Consider the following 22,617-nt stretch of genomic DNA (forward strand, 5'->3'; position numbering starts at 1 on the left):
GGCACAGGCAGGCTGAGAGGGAGAAAAATGGGCTTCTTTCTCCTCTGGCAGAAGGGGAATGAAGACCAGCTTAAGCAGAGAAAATTCCCCAGTCTCCTTGCTCCCTTTTTGCATTTGAAAGCAGTAGGAGCAGGCTGCCTTAGGAGTGGGATTGCAGCTGTCTGGGTGCTGTGCACAGAACACTTTCCTGGTGAGAGCTGGAAATGAAGGAGAGCTCCAGAAATGAATAAGAAAACCATAAAACCTGCAGTCATTAGGAGCTGACAGGCAGCAGATCTGCTTCAATGCTCTGTACCATGCACCATTATTTAAGAACATTTCCTGTGAAGAGACAATTCATTTGAGCTGAGAACTGCTGTGCAAGTTTGTAAATTAGATTTTTACCCTTAGCTTGATAACTCAAAATTATTATTTTAAATATTTACAGCCAGTTGCTCCATTATCTCCCTGCTCTGGAGATTTGTGTTCTGCTTCTGATTCTGATGCAAGAAATGATACATTTGAATATGTTTTTAAACCTAAGGGAAGAAAATCACACACCTTGCTGCATTTTCTGACATCTGCAGTAATAACTGAAAAGGAGGCAAATTTGCTTTTTCTGGAGTTACTTCCTGGGCTCCAATTGTGCTGGAGAAAGGTTTGCCAGAGTCATAGGGAAGTCAGAGTTTAAACCCTGGCAGAAAATTAAAGGTGGCAAATCAAATATTTGCCTGGGCCTTACAGCATTGTACAAAATCTGTATTTAATCCAGAAGGAAATAATGTAAAAAAGAAGTCCCCAGATTTCCATTTTGTGATGCCCTTCAAAACCATCCCTTTGCTCAGGCCCCTGTTCTTGTCCTGTACTTCAATCCACCAGCCTTGCTTGTGGTGATGAACAAGAGGAACGTGAAGTGCTGGCTTGGAGTCACAGTTTGGGCTGAAAAGACCCTAAAGACCAGCAAGTTCCAACTCCTGCCACAGGCAGGGACACTTCCAGTGCATCACCTGCTCTGCAATAACTTTTCACAGCAAACATGAGGCAAACAATTCCTCTTTCTTCAACAGATTGCCTCGAATAACCTCAGGTTTGCTGTTGGGTAAACACGTGCAGGTGCTGCCAGCATCTCTCCCCCAGGGCAGGGAACCAGGAGGTGGATTCCCAGGGCAGGTAACCAGCTGGTTCCCAGGGCAGGTAACCAGGTGATTGATCTCCAGGGCAGGTAACCAGGTGATTGATTTCCTGGGCAGGTAACCAGGTGATTGATCTCCAGGGCAGGTAACCATGTGGTGCCTCTGTTGAAATCTGGCTCTGACAGATCTGAAAAGAGCCCTTGAGTGGTGTGAATGACTTTGGGGTGGGTTGTTCCATGTTTTACTCACACATGTGTTTGTTTTCACAGAAAAGCTGCCTTCCTCCTACACTTCAGAGCCTGGCAAGGTGCCCCCAGTGGTGGCATTAGGTGTGAGAGGGCCCAAAGCCCACGGCATCCTGCAGGACATCACCCGGGGCTCTGGCAGGGCGGAGCCCGTCGCGTCCGTGCCCCTGCCCAGCCGGGTGCACCGGGAGCTGTGCCTCTGGTTCGGAGGGAGAGCGCCTGGAATCCTGCCCCCGCCTTCCAGGTGATTGCCCCGGGTGGTTTGGAGCTGCTGAGGCGCAGGCAGTGAGCCCTGGAGGCAGGCAGGCACTCTGTGGCAGCCCTCCAAGGGTCCTGCAGCACGGGAGTGCAGGGGGAGCAATCCCTCTAATTGTGCATTTCTGAGCCACTTGTGCAGTCTGCAGAAATCCTTCTCTCTCCTGCAGCAGATATCCTGAGTGGGAAGGGTCCCACAGGGATCATCCAGGGCAGCCCCTGGCCCTGCACAGACCCCCAACAATCCCACCCTGTGCATCCCTGAGAGCATTGTCCAAACCCTCCTGGAGCTCTGGCAGCCTCAGGGCTGTGCCCATTCCCTGGGGAGCCTGGGCAGTGCCCAGCACCCTCTGGGGAAGAACCTTTTCCTAATATCCAACCTAAACCTCCCCTGGCACAGCTCCAGCTCCTGTTCCCTCAGGTCCTAGATGTGTCAGGTGTGGGACAGTTGCAGTTGCTTCCCATTCCCTGTTCCATGCAATCTGGGCCCCTAATTCATACTCTTGCTACAAAATTTGGAAACCTGGTGCTGGAGAAGTGCTGCAAGGCTGTGTGCCAGTGAGTGACCCTCTCCTAGGAAACCTCTGACTTTGCCCTATTTATCAACTGATAAAAGGATTCAGTAGGAAAAGATTCTTTGGAGGATGATGAGAGAAGTGTGTGAAAATGAAGGGTGGCTTATAAACCTTGAACTGCATGAGAAACTCTGCTGCAGAAAGCTCAGACCTGCAGGTTCTGAAGAGGTTTTTAGGGATCCTGCCTAATCCTGGGGACAGGGTGGCACAGTCAGAGGCAGCAGGCTGGAGGTGAGATCCTCTGCACTGCTGTCAGTGCTTTCTGTGAGTGGCAAAGCTCAGCCATGTGGAATTAACCTGTGGATTGCTGTGGAGGATTGTGTGTCAGAGTTCAGCTCTGCTCTCAGCCACAACCAGCAACTCTCACCATTTTGATGTTTAAGATGTCAAAAAAAACATCAATTTGGTCGAGTTTGATTCTTTTTATTTGTTTATTTTCCTCAGGGATTCCTTTTTCCTCTTACAAAGATGATGAATTCTGCTCCTCTGGTATAACTCAGTCCGGAGCAGTGCTACCTCCTAAATAATGCACTTGTCTTTCTCCTAATGCTGGTAATTTGGTCTGTTGGGAGACAGGAATACAAACTGCAGCTCAGATTGCCCTTTTCAGATTAGACTTGCAAATGCTACGGGCTCCTGGGAGTGAGCAAGCAGGATGAGTTCCAGCCAGCTCCGTGGTGGTGGCAAGGGATGAGGCAGGTTTGCCTGAGCAGCCTGAGCTCACAGTCCCAGCCAAAACTGTTCCCAGACAGTCCCTGGCTTTCTACCACACCTTCTGTTCACCCTGTCCTGATTGGGTCCTTTTGGATGTGCAGGAATGTTGTGGAAGTTTCGCTGGCAGGAACATCCCTGCCAGACTGGATGGTGCTTGTTGCCTAACACGAACCCTTCAAACTGGTTAAACTCAGCCTAAAGAACCCAAAGTGAATAGCAACTAGGATGTGTCTGTGGGTGGGAAAAGCTCTGCTGGTGCAGCCTGACATATTTCTTGATTCCCAGATTTCTTTGCCAAGCTGACTACTTTGCATTAGCTACTTTTAATTGAACACAGAGAGCCTCAGGGGGAGTGATATGAAAAGATGTTCAGTCAGGGAGACCTTGATGCAGCTCATGTCACGGACAAGGGATTGAAATGGCTTTTCCAGTAAAGCAGTTTTACCAGAGAAGCTTCTGTGGCCTTGGATTTGTCACAGAAAGTATGTTTGAGTCAGAACCTTTTAATATTTTTCATTTAATATTTATCATTTTTCTGCAGCTCTCAGAGACCTTCACCAGCTGGGGCAGGAGCAGATGAAGAAAAAATTGACCTCCAGGGCTTGATGCTGCCTCGACCTCCAGCCATGCTTGTCTCAACTACCAAAGGTCAGTGTTAGGAAATGAAATTTGAGGGTTTACAGTTCTCCTTCACTGATAACACCACTTTACTCCAGCCCACCTAAGACAGTTCTGCCTCCCTGGATTGCTCAGGGCTGTGACCTGGCCAGTTCTGGAGGCAGGAATGAATTTCTAGTGGGACACTGTTGCCCAAATGAAGCAGCAGAGAAGTGGCACAGCCTCATCCCCCTCATGGGAGCAGCTGCTGGAGTCCTGGGGGCTGCTTGGATATCACTGAAGGGGGAAAAAAGAAAAAAAACCCTTCACAGGAAACCTCTGCCCAGAGGGACCTGTTCATCAAAGAAGCAGTCACATGAAGAGTTAACAGAGTCCTTAAACTGCTGGTTTATTGATCAGAGATCCTTTGCCTCTCCTGCTGAATATTATAATCAGGGGAATTAAAAGGTTAGGGCTTCATTTAGGGCAGGACTGACCACAGTCAGAAAGGAGAGCATTTTATGGGACAAATATCAACAGATCACCACCTGGTTCCACTCACATCCCCATTTTCCCTTTGTAGGAGCAGTGTTCAGCCCCTGAATTTGTACCTAACCAGCAGCAGACTGTGCCTCAGGGACACCTGCCTGGCTAAAAGGTGTTGGGCTCCTGCTGCAGAGGCCAACATCCCCTGGAGTGGGCCTGGCACAGCACATCTGGGGTGCAGGGGGCTTTTGGCCAGTGCTCTTGGCTCATGGTTTCTGCTGGCCCAGTTGAAGGTGGGAATTTCCTTCACAGGAATGAAGCCTGAGGGGAGCAGAAGTTCAGCAGCTGTCAGGGAGGAGATGGCAGAAGGAAAGCAGGATTGGAGTGACAGAGAAAGAAGGCATGGGGAATTACATTGCCAAAGGAAAGAATCCATGAGAAAAGGATGGAAGCATAAGGCAAAAAAGATGAAAAAGGAGTAGAAGGGAAGGAAAATAGAGAAGGGAGAAAGGAAAAAACCAATTTTGAGACAGTTTTTCATCTTTTGGCTCATGTTAACTCAGGTAGTTTGGCAGGCAGCCCTTGGCTCTGTTATTTGGGATTGGGATTGATGGCAGCTGGTGGCTACTGATGGAATGAGTCACATTTGCTGCCTCCCCTTCCTTTTATGGCCGTTAATGATTCACATTTGCTGTGGGCTGCTGAGTTCCACCACACCACGTTCCATCTGCATGGAGCCTCAGAAGTCACTGTCAAGCTTTGCTCCTCAGATAACTTTGCTCTGGCAAGAGGAGCTGAAACTCTGCTCTGGGAGCAGACACCCTTGGGGTTTTCAGAACAAAAAAACATTGAGTGACTCCTTCCCTCTGGTCTCCAGCAGCTCCTCTTGGAGACAGGAATATTTACCCATGCAGAGCAGAGGTACTGCAGCAAGGTAGACCTGCCCCTTCTCAGTTATCAGAGTTTTGGTGACCCAAGCAGATATTCTTGTTGATTTGGGATATGTGTGTGCAAAAAATGTTTTTTAAAGTATTATCAACTGGAGTGGAACCAAAATCTTCTCACCAACAGTCTTAGATTTTGACAGTTTCCACATAATGAATATAGGTAAAAGCCAGTGTTAAAGCTGTAAAGCCAAACAGAGATGTTAGGCAAAGAACCATCCTGCCTGTCCCATCCTTAGTGATAAATACAAAAAGGTTCCCCTTGTTTTGGTGCAGTTGCTTTGAACTACCAGGCTGAGCCTTGGCAGGACAGATATCCACATCACAAAATCTAGACTAAATATAAATATTCACTGTCCTATCCTCAGAATCAACGGGGACACAACCAAAAATCCTCCAATCTCATTAAATCTATTGGTTAAAACGACAAGAAATTACTGAGGCAGCATAGAGGAAGCCCATGTAGAAGTGGTACTGAGGATTTGTCCTCAGAGCTCACTCTTGGCAGCTTATGGAGATCTGAATACACATTGTGAGGGATAAAAAAGCTGTGTTAGAACTGAGAAAGTATAATAATGGAGGTCATAGTAAAAACAGGGAGCTCAGGCAGGTCAGAGGCTTCAGCGAAAAGTTTTGAGCTTGTCTCACACTGCTTAAGATGTTGGGGGCTGCTCAGGAGGTCTTGGAGGCTCCTTCTCCTGAGCTTGCTCAGGGTTGGCAGGGAGCCTGGGATTCATCTTGGAGAACAGGAGTCTGAAAACCCAAAGTTCTAACCCGAAGTAAATTCCAGTTGTGTCTACAATCATTTGTACTGGGGTGAGGAACTCCAGGAGAGCTCGAGCAGCCAGAGCTGCTGGAAGAGGATCAGGTAGGACAGGGCAGGCTGGTACCATTGCCACGATGTCCAAGGAACCTGTGAGGCCTCAGAGGGTACCAAACCAAAGGTGAGATCACAGGTGGTCCAGAGCTTCAGGAGCTTGTGTCAAGTAAAGGTCCGGGATGAAGGTTAAAGGCAGGAACAAAGGAGGGACAACAAGAAGCAGAAGGGGGTGCTGAGCAGGATTGCTGAGACCACCAGTAACAGCAGAGAGGAATGAGAGCAGAGGAATGGCCAGAGCTGCTTCATGCTCTTTGGAGTGGACAAATTGAGCAAGAGCAAGTAGTTCTTGTTGCCCTGTTTGGTCACTCAGAGAGTGGTCAGGCCTACAAGGCTCAGTCCTGCCCTGAGTGCTGGGGGCTGCACAGGGACAGCTCCCACAGCCTGGCCAGCACCAACACACTGAGCAGCTCCCAGACCTGGGAGACAGGCTGGCTCATCTCATCTGATGATTCATAAAGATATTACTGATGATGCCATAAGCTTTCCCACTCTGGGCTGGCCTTGGATTGCAGTCATGATGAGCTGCATGCAGCAAACAAACCATAAAACACAGGGCGCTGCTTGGGATGCAGCTGTTTGCTTCAAGGTGGAGGCAGCTGCTGTGAGGGCTGCCTTGCATTGATACCACAGCTCCTGTGACAATAACATGCTGTTTTTCTTGCCCTTTCTTTGGTCTAGGGGACATCATTCTGCTGGTGTCACCTGTGGTACCTCCACGTGCCTATGGGGCTGTGCTTTCCGCCTGTGCCCGCCGGGGCTTTGTGCTGCAAGGACTGCGGCAGCTGCAGCTCTCAGCACAGCAGGGCCTCGTGCTGGGCCTGGCAGCAGGGCAGGTACTGTGCCCTTTGTGCCCTGGATCACCCCTTGCCCTGCAGCTCATGGTGCCAGCACTCCTCCAGTGAGTGCTCGAGGACACTCGTTCTCTCTTTTCCAGCTCTCCTTGTTCCTGTGAGTGGAGCTCTGGCTGCTTTCAGTGCTGCCTTTTTCCCTAGTAGGAGAATCCCACAAAGCCTTGGCCCCTCATGGAGAACAGGAGTGTAAATTCATCATCCTGCTCCTACTAAAACAAATGTGAATTTTGCCACTGATGTTAGAATAAGCAAGAGCTGGCAGTAGCCCCATGAACCAAAACACTGATCTGCAAAGGTGGTTGTCTTCACTAACAGCCTGATATTTGGTGATGTACTTCACAGTCCCTCTGGACCCTTCAGCATGAAGTCCTCTACTTCAGTGCATTCCAGATGGGTTTTAAAAAGAGCTTTCAAAAATATATTTTTTCTTTCTTTGATGCTCTGCCTAACATGGTGATAGGTTTGAGGTAAAGTGCACTTGGCATTTTGACAAGTCAGCCTAAGAAAATGGCAATAATCACAAATGCAGGTTGCAGTCACACTTAACATATGCAAGAAGTCCAGTGCTGCCCTTCTTATATTATAAGTCCCACAGGAATCATATGGCACCTCCTCTCACAAGGGAGTGGATCCCACACTTCAAGTCATCATGCTGAGGGTTCTTTGCTATGTCAGTCAGGAAATGCATAATTTTGCAAATCAAACTCTACAAATCCCCTCTTTTCTGCTTGTTCTGTGATCAGTCCTAAGGAATAACAATATGTCCCTGCCCATAATATTTTGTAGAATGAATAAAACCTATTTATGGAATACTGCAGCCCAAATAGCCAGATATTAGGAGCATGTTGCTAAGTGACCATTAAGGAGTTAACAGCAGCAACCACTGCTCCAATGTGAAAATCACCCCTTCATTTGAGACTCCAGATAATCTTAGAGTGACTTATGGTACATCCACTTATGGTGGATGGTACACCTATCAGCTGAGTTACAACTGCTGTGATTTTAGCCCAGCCCAGCTGCAGGGCAGAATGATTTTGTGTTAAGCCTCTTCCTTGAGTTTAAATTAAGTTTCTCTGTCTCAGGAAAAGATGACGCAGAGCACCCAGATATTGGAGTTCCTGTGGCTCAGCGATGAGCTGTATCTTGTTGTGCCATTGTAATTTATCTATTTGCTTGAGCCCTGTAGTAATTACATCTGGATTTAGCAGTCTAATCTGCCCTTCATTATTTCAGATTGCTGTCTTTTGCCCTGGCAAGAGCTCAAGCTCACCTGCTGGTGCTGCAGGAGGAGAAGTCCCTGGTGGGCACCGCAGGCACTGCCTGGTGCTGCTGCTGAGGAAGGAGAATGCCACATATCACATCCCTGCCTTGCTGACAGGTAATGCTGCCCTACCAGCACCTGGCAGGGAGGCTTTGCATTTCAGTGGTTCCACATCAGCAGTCCAGCCACAGCTGTAGAATGCAGGGAATATTTATTGGGAATATCAAGGCCTTCTCATGTTGCTGTAGGAATCTCCAGACCAGGGTGTGAATCAGTCACTACTACACATCCAACAGAGCTGCCTGGCCTTTGCCAGTTGTTTGATCTTTAGCTCTGGAGTCCTCTTGAACTTAGAATCACCGAGTAGTTCCTGGTGGAAGGGGCCTCAGAAGGCCTCTCATCCAACATCCTGCTCAGCAGAGCATCAGCAATGAATTCCCTCAGGATGCAGAGGACTTTTTTCTGTCAGGTCTTGAAAATCTGCAAGGACAGAGATTCTCCTGCCTCCCTGGGCCTTTAATCCATCATTATGGGAAATGTTTTTCCTTTATGTGAAGTTGTAATCTCCTGTTTGGATTTGTGAGCCTTGTCCCTGGACACTTCAAAGCTGGGCCTGACTTTGGCATCTCACACCCAATGCCTGAAGGTGTTGTTGGGGCCATCCTGCTCAGGGTCAGCAGTTGGATTCAAGGATCCTTGTGGGTCCCTCCCAGCTCAGGACTTGCTGGGATTTTATGGCCTCAATCACCTCCTCTCAGAAACTCTTTTTGCCCAGAGAGGTCAGGTAGCCAGAATCCAGCTGTGCCACTGAGCCTGAAGGCAGCATGTGATCCCATCAACCTCAGCTTTGAGTTCTGCATCCTTGTGACTTCCAAGCACCCAAAGGTGGAGAGACTGCCAAAACCCAGCCAAGCTGCTGCCTTAAATCTTCTTATTTGAGTTTCTGTTTTCTTAAGGATCAGTTGACATGGACCTCAAGAGGGGAAGATCAGAGGCAACAGCAAGTGGTCAGGAGGGAACAGAAATCCCTTCCCAAGAAGGGGTCACTGTGGGTGACCCTTCCATGAACACCATCCCACACAGCCCATTGTGGAGACATTCATGCCCAGCCCAATTGCTTCCTTTAATTTATCCACAATAGGAAAGAACATTCAGAGGTTTGGGAGGGGGGAAACAATGACAATTCAAATAATCCTGGGCTTTTTCTCCTGAGACTATCACAGAATGTTCTGAAAACATGTGCAGACACAGAGGATTAATCATGGCACAGTAATTACAGCCCCGTGTCACCTGCTGCCTCTGCACCCAGGGAAAGTTGCTCATTAAAAAGTGCAGTTTCTGCAGCTTCCCTCAGTGCCACAGATGATGTTTTGTGTTCATGTTTTGCACGGGGAAATTTCCACTAGAAATCCATAGGGGGGCTGGAATGAAGGGTAGTCTGGAAAGGTAAAATATTTTCCCTCATGCTACAGAACTCAGAGTTTTTCTCTTGTTTGTGACAGATTTTGCAAATGCCTCTTTCCATGTGTTCTGTGCTATTTTCATCAGTCCTGTACTGCAGAAAGACATCTTAGTCCATATTCCAGAGCCCTGGAGAGGGGAAGCTGATATTCTTTCCCCATAAACTTTGGGTTGGCCTCTGGGAAGTGCAGAATAGCACTGAGGTTGGAGTAGGGTAAATACCTCACTGAGAAATTCTGCATTTGTAATCAATATGAAAAGCAGTTGTCCCTCCAAAGTCTCGAATGCTGTTCAATTTTCAAAGCAAGTTAAAATCTGACAAATACTCCTGAAACAGAGCAGATAAATAGGTGGGTAAGGATCTCTGTCTTGAAGTCCAAACACTACATATTTTTGTCCAAGCTTTGCTTTCTGCCATGCCCTGAATTTGATTAAACAACAGGCAATACTGCTGGGACAGTGATGGCCCATTTTTGGTGCCTCATACCCTTTGAATTTTGAGGAGCAGGTGATTGTCAGTGGTACATTTGATATCCACGGTTTGCCATCAGCCTTTAACACCAATAATCCATTTCCCATGCTCCACTGCAGTGAATTTTTGACAGGCTTGTACAGTAGGAAGCAATCAAATGTGTACAAAGTAATTTTAAAAATAACAAGCCTTTAAAACTGTGACCTGAAACATTATTACAGAAGGCTGAACTAATTGTTGTGGAAATGTACTGTATGCAACACCTTAATGCACTGTCTGTGCACAGCCCAGCTCTTTAGAGGGAGAATGGGAGCTGAGAGATTGTGGCTTTAAGCACTTAGTGTCTGTAAAAGTGGTGTGGAACGGGATATTTTCCAGGCTGGAAATCACAGGAGCAGAACATGATGTCTCTGTTCAGGTCTGTCACCCCAGCAATACCTCCCTGCCCACGAGGGCCCTGTGGGATGCAGGACTTTGGCCACATGCCTGGAAGTGTGAGACACCTTGAGGGCCTTCTTGTGAGCACTGGGCTCAGATTTGGGACTCTTAGTCTAGTGGGCACCACCTTATTTAAGATATTTATTCAAATTCAGGAGCTCTGAGGCAACAGCTGTGCACTTGTTCCACCTTTCAGTTCCCAGCAGGAGTTAGAAGGGGATAGAAACACCTGGGTGCTGCTGAAAAAAACAGAGAAAGCTGTGGGCCAGCCTCAGTTTTCAAGAGCTCCTTGGCCCTTTTTAAGTGGCCCAAGTGATTTTGGGGAGAGGGGATGGCTCAGCTGTGTGTGGTGTCTCGGGTAAGCTCAGTCTGTAGCGGAGCTGTGGCCAGTGACTCAAACATTTGCCAGCAGAGTGTTTTCATGTCCAATGCTCACATTTGCTGCTGCTCTGAGCACAGGGCTGATGGAGGAGCTGGCAGAGGCAGGCCTTGGCAGCGGGCACAGCCTCCCCCCTGCAGCTGCTGGAGAGGAGCCGTCGCTCTGCTTCCACGGGGCTCCGTTCGCCGCGGCCGCGCTGCGCAGCCTGGGTATGTCTGCCCCAGCCTGGGTATGTCAGGGGCTGAGCCCAGCCTGGGTATGTCAGGGGCTGTGCCCCAGCCTGGGTATGTCAGGGGCTCTGCCCCAGCCTGGGTATGTCAGGGGCTCTGCCCCATCCTGGGCATGTCAGGGGCTCTGCCCCAGCCTGGGTACATCAGGGGCTCTGCCCCAGCCTGGGTACGTCAGGGGCTGTGCCCAGCCTGGGTATGTCGGGCTGTGCCCAGCCTGGGTACATCAGGGGCTGTGCCCAGCCTGGGTACATCAGGAGCTCTGCCCAGCCTGGGCATGTCAGGGGCTCTGCCCCAGCCTGGGTACATCAGGAGCTCTGCCCAGCCTGGGTACATCAGGGGCCCTGCCCCAGCCTGGCTTCCCCAGGAGCACACACCAGGCAGTGCTCTGGGCTGGAGGGACTCCAACCTCATCCCATGCCATGGGCAGGGAGCTGCCGCTCTCCCAGGCTGCTCCAAGCCCTGTCCAGCCTGCCCTTGGACACTGCAGGGATGGAGCAGCCACACTAACAAGGGATTTTCCTGGATAAAGCCATTAGGAATATGCTTTTGTCTGTAGGATCTCATTTACTGTTCTGCTGCCAGTCAATCACAGTAATTCTCCTGGAAGAATCAATGGAAATCAAAGTGAAAATACCTTTTTCAAGTAAATTAAAAGATACATGCAAAAAGAAATTATTGAAACTTGACACAGTAACATCCAATTAAGTCCTAATTAAGATAATTAGAAGATTAATAGGCAATCAATATGTATTTATTCCCATAGTTTCAAGAGAAGTCAAAATATTAAAATGAGATAAATTGGTGGTTGTGTGTAGAACTGGAATGTGCTGAAGTGATAAATGCTGGCAGCTATAGTTCTGTAGGTGCAGAAAAGGCACTTTCCAATTTCATTTTACTTGGATATTCTACATTTCAGTTTGTACAGTTGTATTCACTTTGGTAACTCATTCATTCAAAGCTGGGAGATTGATAGGATTTCAAACAGCAAGGAAATGGGTTTTCTGTTCTTAATCTATGACTCACATGGGTGAGTCTTAAACCTCCTAGTTCTGTACACTTGGAGTAAAAAAATCCCATGTTTATTTCACTAACTACATGTTGGGGGTTTTTATGTGTTCAGTAAGTTAACTTAGCTTAATTTAATGTAATTATTTGAAAATTTGGATGCCAGGACTCTGAGTTTAAATATATTGCTCTCCAAAACCAAACTGACTCTAAATCCTAAGGAAAAATGAAAATTTAATGCATGTAATTCACAATTCTCCAGCATTATGAAATGTTATGATGTAGGAATAAGTAAGTAAAGGAATGTTTATTGATACAATTGCTTACATAATTATGTAGTGAATCAGTATGGAACAAACAGGGATTTCTGATGGGCCAGGGATTCTCCAGGCTCTGCTGTTCCCAACAGGATTGGGATAGAAGTACAGTGTTACAGCAATCCCCAAATTAGCTCCCAGTTTTGTGCCCTGAAGTGTCCTGGAAAGCAAAATGAGGTATTGATTTAATGTGAAGTCAGTCATTAGTTATCAACCCAAAACTGGTGCCTTAAATCATTTTGGTACAGATCTATCAACTCTGCCTAATGGTGTGAATAAGGATATCAAAATTACAAGGAAGGTATTTGCTTTACATGGCAAAATGTAATTCCAGGGAAGGACTGGGACTAATTAGAGGGACTTTGCTGTGTTAATATTCCTCATTCAGGAGGCTTTTCCTGAACTGCAATGTGAGGAGACAGTGAAATGCTGGTTGGGATTTATGCAATTCCTTCACAGCAGAAAGCCTGAGATGTGTCCATGGGGTAACAGTTTTGTTTGGATGCTGTCCCTGGGCAGGAGGAAACCTCAGTGCAGTGCCAGAGCCCCAGCACATCCCTCTGGATTTCCTGTGCCACCGAGCCTACGCTGCTGAGCCCGGGATGGAGCAGGTGGTGATGCTGGCAGTGGTGGGCATGCAGGCTCTGAAGAGTGCTGGAGAGCTCCTCCAGCACATCCTGCTGCCCCCAGCCAGGGATCAGGCTTGGAGTGCAGGTAACCCCAGAGCTGGAGACCTTGGGTTATCCTGAGTAGCTCTTTTTAGCAGACCAGGAACAAAATGGAAAATGTGGTGAAGGGGCCTCAGGAAGAATGGGTTTCTTTGTTACCCCCCTAGAGAGCTGAAGAATTTCTCTTGGTTTGTTATGGGCAATCACAAACAGCTCAGGTGGGCATAATTTGCTTCAGAGAGCATCAAATGAGTTCCAAGTAGTGCTTGGGCTTGCAGAGATTTTATGTAACACAGAGCATTGTGTCCCTCCCTGAGCACAGGGAGGTAAGGCTGGGCTGGAAGTGGGACAGGAATTTGGAAGTCACAGGCTCAGTTCTGTGCAGTGACAGCCTTGGTGAGCAGAAGCAAAGCCCTTGATGGCTTCACGCTCCGGTTCCCCCGCGGGAGGAGCAGCGGGGCTGTCCCCATGCTGGCTGCTCACATGTGCATGAAAAGGGCTGTCCAGCCCTAGGCAGGACAGGGAGTTTATGTAATTTCATGTGCAGGTTGCACTGAAGTGTGATAACACAGGAGCTGTAGGCACAAAGGGCTCAAGTCTGCCTGTCTTACACTGCGTTGTATCCAACTCACCCCAAAACCATCTTGAAATACTACTTGAAATCCTGTGAAGTTCTGTATCTGAGATCTAAGCCAACAGAAACTTCCAGCACTCCCGGACTGAGCCCTAAATACCTTCCTACATAGTCAGAAGACAACTTTACAACTCTGACAACATTGAAACTACTTTAGAGACAAGTCAGCATTCTGCTGTAGTTTGCAATTCTGCTAAACATTGCTTAAAGTGTTATGAGAGGTGCTAAAGGATCCATAATTATGGATTATGTTGTGCCAAGCCACATTGTTATCAGTGTACTCTCAGTGATTCCCTTTCAACTCTCCTCCATTAGCTGTGCTCTCTAATCAAATCATGGCACTTACTCCCTGTGGCTCCCTGTTGATTTCCCAGATAGCCCTTTTTTTGTTCTTCACTGTAATGGCATTTCTTAGAATTTGCATCTTGTGGGTTTTCCCAGTATATTCCTATATTTGCATTACAGTCCATTCTGGATGAAACAGAAGTCAGAACAGCATTGGAACTTGTGCAGGGACAAAATCCATGTGAAATAAAATGTTTGTGTCCAAAATAAAGCACAGCTTCTACAAAACACAAGCTGCTGCCTGGTGCTAAAAACATTTTTCTTGACTTGCAGCAGAGCCCAGTTCAGGACTTGAGCTCCTGGGCCTGAAGTGGCTGCCCCATCTCACTCGGTGCCAGGCCAGAGAAATGACCCCTTTTGAGGCTGGGGACACTCTCTGGCAGAGGAGCCTGGCCACGCTGATGTGCAGCCCTGTCCTGCTGTGTGTGCTCCGGGGCATCGACGCCTTCCGAGCCCTGGGAGCCGCCCTGCAGGCATGGACCCGGGCCAGGGACAGGCTCAGCACGGGTGACAGCCTCCCACAGGCACTAATGGCCTTGACCCCAGAGGTGACCTTCAGACAAGCCATCCTCTTCTTCACAGAGGCAGATTTGGTGACTGGTAAGGCACGTTTTTACTGTTTGTGTTCTCCTCAGCTGGAGGGTGTGTGGGAATTGATTGAGCCTGGGCAAAGGAATCCAGTGCTGGGGGTTTTCTCAGGCACAGGAAAATGTAATAATGTGGGGGTAAATTCTGTGCTTGGCTGAGTTAAGATGAAGCAGTGAACCCAGCAGGAGCCAGCTGAGGTCACCTACAAGGTGGCTTATTTAATTAATGTGGCTGTGCTTGGCCTGGTGCCCTTTCTGATGATCTTGAGGTACTCCATAAGTACTAATTAGATATCAGAGCAATTGGCAGGATCAGTAAATAAAACCATGCATTTTAAACCCTCTCTATCAGAGAAACTGAAGAACAGAGCCCAAAAGCTCTCACACCTAAATGTGGGCCCCTAACTGTGGTGCCAGACTTTCAGCTTGATGCCTCAGCCTTGCCCTGTGCTCAAGGAGATTGAAGGTGTGACCAGTCAGTAAGAAAACAGATTTCTTAAGAATTTCTTTTTATCCTGGAGGAGAATGAAGAGAGGAATGGAGACCTTTGCTGTCAAAAGCTTCTCAGAGTTCAGTGATGTGTGCCAGCATCGATCTTTCAGCACAGTAAATTTGATAGTTTCCTCCTGTAGCAGGAAATGTATAGCCATGCCTCTTAAAACTAAATCACTGTGCAGACTGTGGGGTTATTGATACTGCAAGGTTTAGTGCAGCAGACTACAAGCTCCCACTGTTTTCTTTTAATGTGAAATATTCAGAGAAGAATTGGGGCTGCCTGGCTCCTCACACCCAGAGAGAAACAGCTCTGAGCCCTGACAGTTTCTGGCAGGGAGTTGGAACAAGATGGTCCCTTCCAACCCAAGCCATTGTGGGATTTTATGATTATTCAGAAGCAGAGAGAAATCAGGGATTGTGGTAACATCATGCATCAGCTGAAGGGGAGTGATGCAGTCCCATAAGTGCATTCGTGCTTTGAATTTACAGCCCTTCCTTTATCTTTCCTTGGGGAAGAAAAGTCCTTTGTCATCAACACAAACTTAGCCACTTGTGTCAAACCCACTGTGCCTGTGTAGTGTGCAGTAACAAATTGGCTTTGCTGAATGCCACAAAGGAAGATTTGTCTGGGAAAAGATCCTGGGTTTAGGCTCACAGCAAGTTTGATTTGTCAGTGAACTACGGGGGTGTTCTCTGTGAGACTGGTGAGCAAGAAGAGGAGCCTCCAGAAGAGAAGGCATTAGGTATCCCAAAGTGGTGTCTAAAAGTTTAAAGAGTTCATGCACTGCAGCCCGTAATTAAAGTTATCTTGAGATGGAAAGGCAGGATAAGAGGAAAGCAGAGCTGTGAGCTGAGTTTATTGAGGGAGGTTGTAATGGCAGTGGCAATCTTTTGCATCAAAGCCACTGTGAGGAACAAAGAAGCACAGATCAGGCCAAACTTCAGCATCCTGCACTGTCTCTCTTATAAGGGAATTCCATTTTTTCCTTGTGTTTTTATTGTTTTAGGAGGAATGGAGAGACCTCTGTGCTCAAGAACAATATTTTGTAGCAGGTTGAACATCTGCCCTGCTAAATAAAATTACTTTTGTCTCCCTCCTGCCCCAGACATTGAAGGTTTCCCATCTTGAATCTATAAAAATACCTGTCCTTCCTTTTCCAGATGCAGAACACCGCCCTGCTGGAAAATTCCTGCCACCACCTGGCAGGAGCTCCAGGACTGCAGGGAAGACCACAGGTAAGCAACAGTTTCCTCTTGAAAAGAAAAACCAAGTTATTTTAGACTCTTAAATAGATTGAAGAAAACTGTGTGTTCTCTGTCAGAGCCATTGAAATGGGATTAGTAAACCTTTGGTTAGACATCCTAATCCCAGGCAGTTGGGGAGGAAAGGCCAGCTGGGTCCCCACAGTGCTGGGGGAAGGTATGAGTACTGTCACATCATTCCCTCTCCACAGTCCTGAGAACCACCTGCCGAGGGATGGTGTGCAGAGTCAGCTGGATAAGTATTTAATGTCAGCTCTTTAGTAGCTTTTTTCAGGTGTAGATCCCAGAAATGCTGATTTTCATGATGTTTTAGAGAGGTGAAATCAGAGCAGAAGGTGCATTTCCTATGTCTCTGTCATTTACATCCCAGTGCTGCCCAGGTCACCATGGGATTCACAGATCCTGAAAGTCCTTTCAGGTAACTCCAGCTATAAGAAAAAAAAGCTGGTGCTGGGAGGATGAACCAAAAACTTATGAGACAAGCCAAGGACCTTAGGGCTCGTTTCACCTGTTATTTGTGCTTTTATTATTGCAACAAACGTGTGGAAAGAGAAAGAGGGCTCATTAGGAAAAAAAAACCCAACTCTTTGGCTAAATACCTTCCAGATACATAACTATGGAAAGTAGATAGACATGGATTTTGGACAGTAATACCAAAAAAAAAATTAAAAAAGGTAATTCTGTTTTGACAAACAGATTTTAGTTTTTTCTTATCTACCTTGCATGTCACAGTGGCTAAACTTGCCAGTCACTGCAAAAGGAATTCTTTTATCAGTCTGATGCAGGATTCCCCTCAGTGTGCCCTAGATCTTGGTAACTTCTCAATTCTCATGTGCCTGAAGTGCCTTGATTTTGCTCATCTCCAGGTCACTGCAGGTTTTACATTAGACCGAAGGGAACATTTTTCTGTTGGCTTTTGTCCTAAGTTCTGATTCCCCAGACTCCTTTCATCCTGCTCTGCTCTCCTGGAGAACCACTGGAGCAGCCACTCCTGGCTGGCTGGGGAAGTGCCAGGGAGGTTTTATCAGCAGCACTCAGGATCCACAGCACCTCTTTGTTTCTGAGAGAATAAAAAAAAACAAAGAGAAAATCAAAGAGACAAAAAACCAAAGAGAGAATCAAACAAAACACCAGAAACAGGGCAGCATCTGACCTGACTGTGGAATGTTAGGAGCATAGTTAGGTTTAAAACCACTGTTAACCACTCCCTGAAATCCCAGAAAAGGTAACCAAGATCCAGCATGGTTTAGGACCTGCAGTCCTGCTCAACCTGTGCTCCTGGGATTACCAGAGAAGGGGAAAGTGTGACCCCTCCCAGGGTGTCCCAGGACATCTGAAATCAAGCCCAGTCCCAGTGTTACACCCTAAAATGTCAGTGTGTCACTGTAATATTGGCTGCTTTATGTAGAGATGATAGCACAATTCTCAGATTGTCTCAGAACACAGAGAACTCACTCAAATCTGCTTCTCTCCTGTAGTGGGTGAGAGCTGGAGGTGCCGAGCAGAATCCATGTTCTCCTTCCTGCAAGCAGGTGAGAGAAGAGCAAATGGAAAAATGCCCTTTGACAAGGACTTGGTGGAACTAAATCATCTGGATGCACCAGCCCAAAATAAGAGAAAAAAAGGATTATACCAACATTTTCCTTAGGCTGGAATCCAGCCTGATGCACTCTGAGCATGCCAGGAGATGTGCTATCTGCTTGTCTTGACTTCCCACTTATTTGAAGTCACACCTATCTGAACTATTATCTATAAATAACATATAAACTAAACTCTCTTTTCACTGTTAGGCTATGAAATCAAAACCTATATAATAATTTTTTGGGGGAGGAAAAAAGGAAAGGGTTGTGAGGAATGGATCTAAAAGTATTACAAAGTAGAGAAACGTAATAAAGACCAGGAAAGGCTCTGAGCAGTCAGAACTGGAAATCAGGCAGGTTTTAACGTAGCCAAACAGGTCCCTCTGCTAATTCATGATCAGCAGAGATTGTTCCATTGGTAATTAGTGGTATTTATCTAGTTCTTGTTACTTGTAATTGCTGAGGAGAGAAAGCCAGCTCTGGGTGACAAGGTGTCTGAGCAAACCAAGCTGGCAATCCTCCTGAAGTGTCTAAAGTCCCTAAATATGCAGCAGGTAGTGACTCACACAGCAGAAGAATGAGAATATCTGCCCAAAAATGGAGCAGATGGTGAGGAAAACATCTGGAGGCCACTGAGTGCTTACATAACACACAGGGGTGAGGTTGCTGAGGTGGAGCCCAGCAGCTTCCTGCACTTCCAGGCTGTTGCTATGGAACCTTTCTGTTCAGGAATGATGTGAGGAAAACAGCACATCTGTAACAGGAGGGCTCCCTGCAGCACAAGGGTTAAGTTTCCATATCAAAAGGGGAGGGAATCATCTTGGTTTTTATTTTTGATCCTGTGTTTCTGTGCCACGTTCCTGCTTGTCACCTGGAAATAACAGCATTAAGTTTGAGGTAGCCTTGTTGATGCTTTGCTGCATTGACATCTGTGTAATTAGTACTGGGGTGTACAGAAACAGAAAATGACATGTTTTGTACCCAAACAGATCAGCTTGCATCAGTTTTAGCAGCCTGTAGGATGTTCCCCTGTGCTCGTGCTGATTGATGTGGTTCAGCACCAGCAGCTCCTGGGCCTCACAGACTGGTTCTGACACTGCACTTGCCAATAAATCTCCACAAGATGTTATAAGGATAAAATATTAACTATACTCTTGGTAGCAAGTACTTTAGCAAGACTAAAAATTTGAAAATGCTGTCATTTAAAAATGGAATTTATGTATTTTCTGCCTTTAAATCCATTTCCATCAGACAGCAAAGCTTTCTTGGTCTGGTTTGTTTTCTCCTTCTCATAGTGCTGCACCTTCCTAGCAGCTCTGCTGGGAGAGCTGTGTCAGAAGCAGAAAGTTTTTCTGGAATGTCAATTTTGGTAAAGACAATTCAATTAATTATTGGTTTATGACATTAATTGGGACCTGTCAGCATTGTCAGTGCCTCTCTGAAACAGAGCTCTAAAATACACAGAACACCAGAGTAAGAATGTAAGAGCTGCTTAAGCATCACATCACCATGGTTCACATGAAAAATGCAAAAGGGAATATTTTATCTCTCTTAAAACATTAATCTGTAATATAAAGGTTTGAGTCTTATCCGACAGAGCTGCCACAAGAACTTTTAGGACCCGGAGCAGATTTCCTTGATGGAGAAACCTCCAAGCTTGGACTGTTTCAGATACATTTTTAATCTGAAAACCCAACAAAGCGAACCCAAATCAATAAATGATCCCATATGCCCAGGTTTTTTATGGACTCATTTTGCTGGTATTTTTGTGAACTTCCTGCCAGGTTTCCCCGTGGCCAGGGTAGTAAACAAACCCCACTGTGTTTGTTCCAGGGGCACAGGTTCTCTGCACGGTGCTGCTGATCAAACCCGGGGTGTGGAGCCAGAGGCTGCCCAGGATCCTGCGGGATCTGCACCTGGAGAAATTCTGCGTGGTGGGAATGAAGCACCTGGAGCTGGGAGCAGCTGCTGCTGCTGCTCTCCTGCCCTGTGAGCTGCAGCAGGTCGGTGAAGGGAATGGCACCTCTGTGTGGGGAGGAAAGGGATGAGCTGTGGATAATCCATTCCTGAAAACCTCAGCAATTCCCACCCGGGGTTTCAGAGCTGAGCTGTATGGAACAATCAGATCTGCACCTCATCAGCACAAAGAGAGCTGAGGGCTTCTTTTATCACATAAAGACAGCCCTGGTTTCTCCCAAACGAAACTTTGGGGAGGGTATGGGCAGTGCAGACCTCGCAGGAATCTGTTCAGCTCTGCCAAACAGGTGTCCTCTGTTCCTTGCCCCAGGTCGTTCCAGGTAGGGCACATCCAGGGAGCACGTGTGCCTGGCTTTATTCCATGTGGGTAAAGCTGGGACAGCCTCCTGCCTGCCAGGGAATGCACATCTCTGGGGTGCTGTTACCCGAGATTGCATCGCAGACACAGCTGAACCCTGGCAGCCAGTCTGTAAAAATCCCCTGCAAGGAGAGGAAATTGTCCTTGCTCGTGTCCAATAAGCAGTAAAGAGGGTTCTTAAATCTTAGGGCATTGTGGGGTTGATTAGCTAAAAATAGATGTTTGTTTCTGTTCTTTCATGGCATTAGAAACCTTTTCTTTCTCAACCTGACGTGCCCAGAGTGTAAGGATACTGTGAAAGCCAGGGAACTGAACTCTGGGCATTTGAGAGGAGTTGGATAATTATTTCTTTACTTGCCTTGGGGAAAAACTATCTATGTTATTTGACTGCTTTCCTGAAGACATTTAACCACTTGACTTTATAAAAAACAAACATTTATAATTGATATTGCACTTGGGTTAAGTTTGGAAAGTTTATAACATTGTCTCCTAGAAATTATTAGTAGAGACTTCAGAAGAAAAGAGGCACATGCCAAGGCAGTGCTCTGGAACAATTAATATCTTCTGCATGGTAGCAGTGAGCACAGGCATCTGAGTTTGAAATATTTATACTGGCAAGAGGGATATAGTGGCCATTAGGGTTGATGGGGATGTGCTTCCCAATGTTATTTAATCACAGAGCTAAATACAAAATGCCTTTTTGATAATCTGAAACAGAAAACATCTTTAAAACCCCAAACGTCCTCAGGAAGCAATGCAGATGCCTGAGGGGTAATTGTGAGGAGAGGTTGTTTCCTGAAAATTTCCTTGTTTTTGGAGTTCTCCAACACACCAGAGCAGCTGTTGAGCATTGATTCAGTTGCCTTGAAGAGCTGGTGACTAATGAGGATAAAAATTACAGACTGTTCATGAGGAAAAAAGCAGGGTTTGAAAGTGAGGAAGCAAAGAGAACAGTCTGCTTTTGCTGAAGGGGAGCAGACAGTGGGGAATGCTTTCTGCTGTCCAGGGGCCCCTGCTCCTTTTCAGAGCAGCAGGAATGGCTCTCACTGGGGAGGGCTGGGGAAGGCTGACTCCCCAAGATAAGGAGGGAAAAAGCCTCAGCAGGCTCCAGGGACTGGGTTATTTACAAAATCCAGTGGGTAAGTGGCTCAATGGCAGCCATGGGGGCAGGGCTGTTTTTCCCAGCTAAATTCCATGTACAGCTTTTGAATGGGAGGAATGTTCATGATGGATCTGCTCCTCAGCCTGTGGCACAAAGGGGTGCAATGGTGGGCTTCAAATGAGACTCCTAAAATGGGGGCAAATTGCTGACATTTAGCAGGTGACAGAATCCCAGTTGGGATAATCCCAGCTGGGTTTGGAAGTGACCTCTGGAGATCATCCAGTCCCACCCCCCTGCCAGGGCAGGATCCCTGTATCCACGGGGATATATCCAGGTGGTTTGGGATGTCTCCAGAGAGGGACACTCCAAGCCCTCCCTGGGTGGCTGTTCCACAGCTCTGCCACCCTGCATGGAAGGAAGTTCTTCCTCAGGTGGAGGTGGAATTTCTTGTGTTTTAGTTTCTGGCCATTACTGCTCCTCCTGTCACTGGGCACTGCTGGAGGGAGCCTGGCACTATCCCCTGACACCCTTGGAGACATTTATATGGACTGATGAGATGCATGATGAAATGTCCTGCTGAAGAAGGTGGAGCCAGTGTGTCTGTCCCTGCTAGAAGTTCTGTCCAGGGCTTTTTCTCACTTCACCTGGAGCTTGCTCCAAAACCCATCTCTAGAGAACCCCCAAGTGCTGGTTTGTTATGTTTTGAGAGCAAATCTGGGTTTATTCACTGCAAACAAGACAACCTCACATCTCCTTTTCCTTTCTAATGTATTATTTACATACACTTGACAAATATCCTTGGCAGCACAGCTCAGCTCTGTGATTGGTTTTCCAACTGAAATATTCCCCTGAGCTCAGATAGGCATGTGGCCTTTGGAGCACGAGAAAAAACACCTCCTCTGCTCTTTGCTGAGGTTATCGAGTCACAGGGGCCACAACAAGATGTTTTATCTGCAGTTTAATAATGATTACAGAAAATAAAGGTCATGTAAATAGAGCTGACATTGTCCCCAGCTTTCAGGCTGACCTGGTGGTGTGCAGCCAGTGAGGAGTGCCTGTTCCCAGGGGGTTCTGCTGGATCTCCCTCCCTTCAGTGCTCATCCAGCCCTCTGCAGATTGGCAGTTTGGGTTTTTGGGGCCTGATCTTGCTGTGGGGGATTGCCACTGTTGTATTGAGGACAGGTGAATAAAGAGACATACAGACTCCAAGGTCTCAGAAGGCAAATGCCAGGTTTATTAAACACCACATTCTTTTTACAGACAGTTAGGATACAGCTGGACCTGACTGGTCCTCATCAACACCTCTCCCATCACTGGCTAATTAGGAACAGCACCTTCTTGTAAACATCTTACAAGAAACAACACATTCAAAACACCAGCTGCAAA

General features: G+C 47.0%; 1 protein-coding gene across 1 annotated transcript in view; it reads left to right on the forward strand.

The window, feature by feature from the left end:
* LOC120512983 overlaps window positions 1-22,617 on the forward strand; it is a 78,262-nt gene that overhangs the window by 35,697 nt on the left and 19,948 nt on the right. The window contains exons 8-17 of the mRNA XM_039731871.1: window positions 1,382-1,601; window positions 3,443-3,549; window positions 6,487-6,641; window positions 7,893-8,037; window positions 10,751-10,879; window positions 12,742-12,936; window positions 14,143-14,469; window positions 16,113-16,187; window positions 17,693-17,746; window positions 19,628-19,797. Coding sequence (XP_039587805.1) covers window positions 1,382-1,601; window positions 3,443-3,549; window positions 6,487-6,641; window positions 7,893-8,037; window positions 10,751-10,879; window positions 12,742-12,936; window positions 14,143-14,469; window positions 16,113-16,187; window positions 17,693-17,746; window positions 19,628-19,797 — 1,577 coding nt within the window. The remainder of the gene's footprint in view (window positions 1-1,381; window positions 1,602-3,442; window positions 3,550-6,486; window positions 6,642-7,892; window positions 8,038-10,750; window positions 10,880-12,741; window positions 12,937-14,142; window positions 14,470-16,112; window positions 16,188-17,692; window positions 17,747-19,627; window positions 19,798-22,617) is intronic.

The sequence above is a fragment of the Passer montanus genome, unplaced genomic scaffold (genome assembly GCF_014805655.1).
Source record: "Passer montanus isolate IOZ18808 unplaced genomic scaffold, ASM1480565v1 scaffold8, whole genome shotgun sequence".
In the NCBI taxonomy this organism is placed as follows: domain Eukaryota; kingdom Metazoa; phylum Chordata; class Aves; order Passeriformes; family Passeridae; genus Passer; species Passer montanus.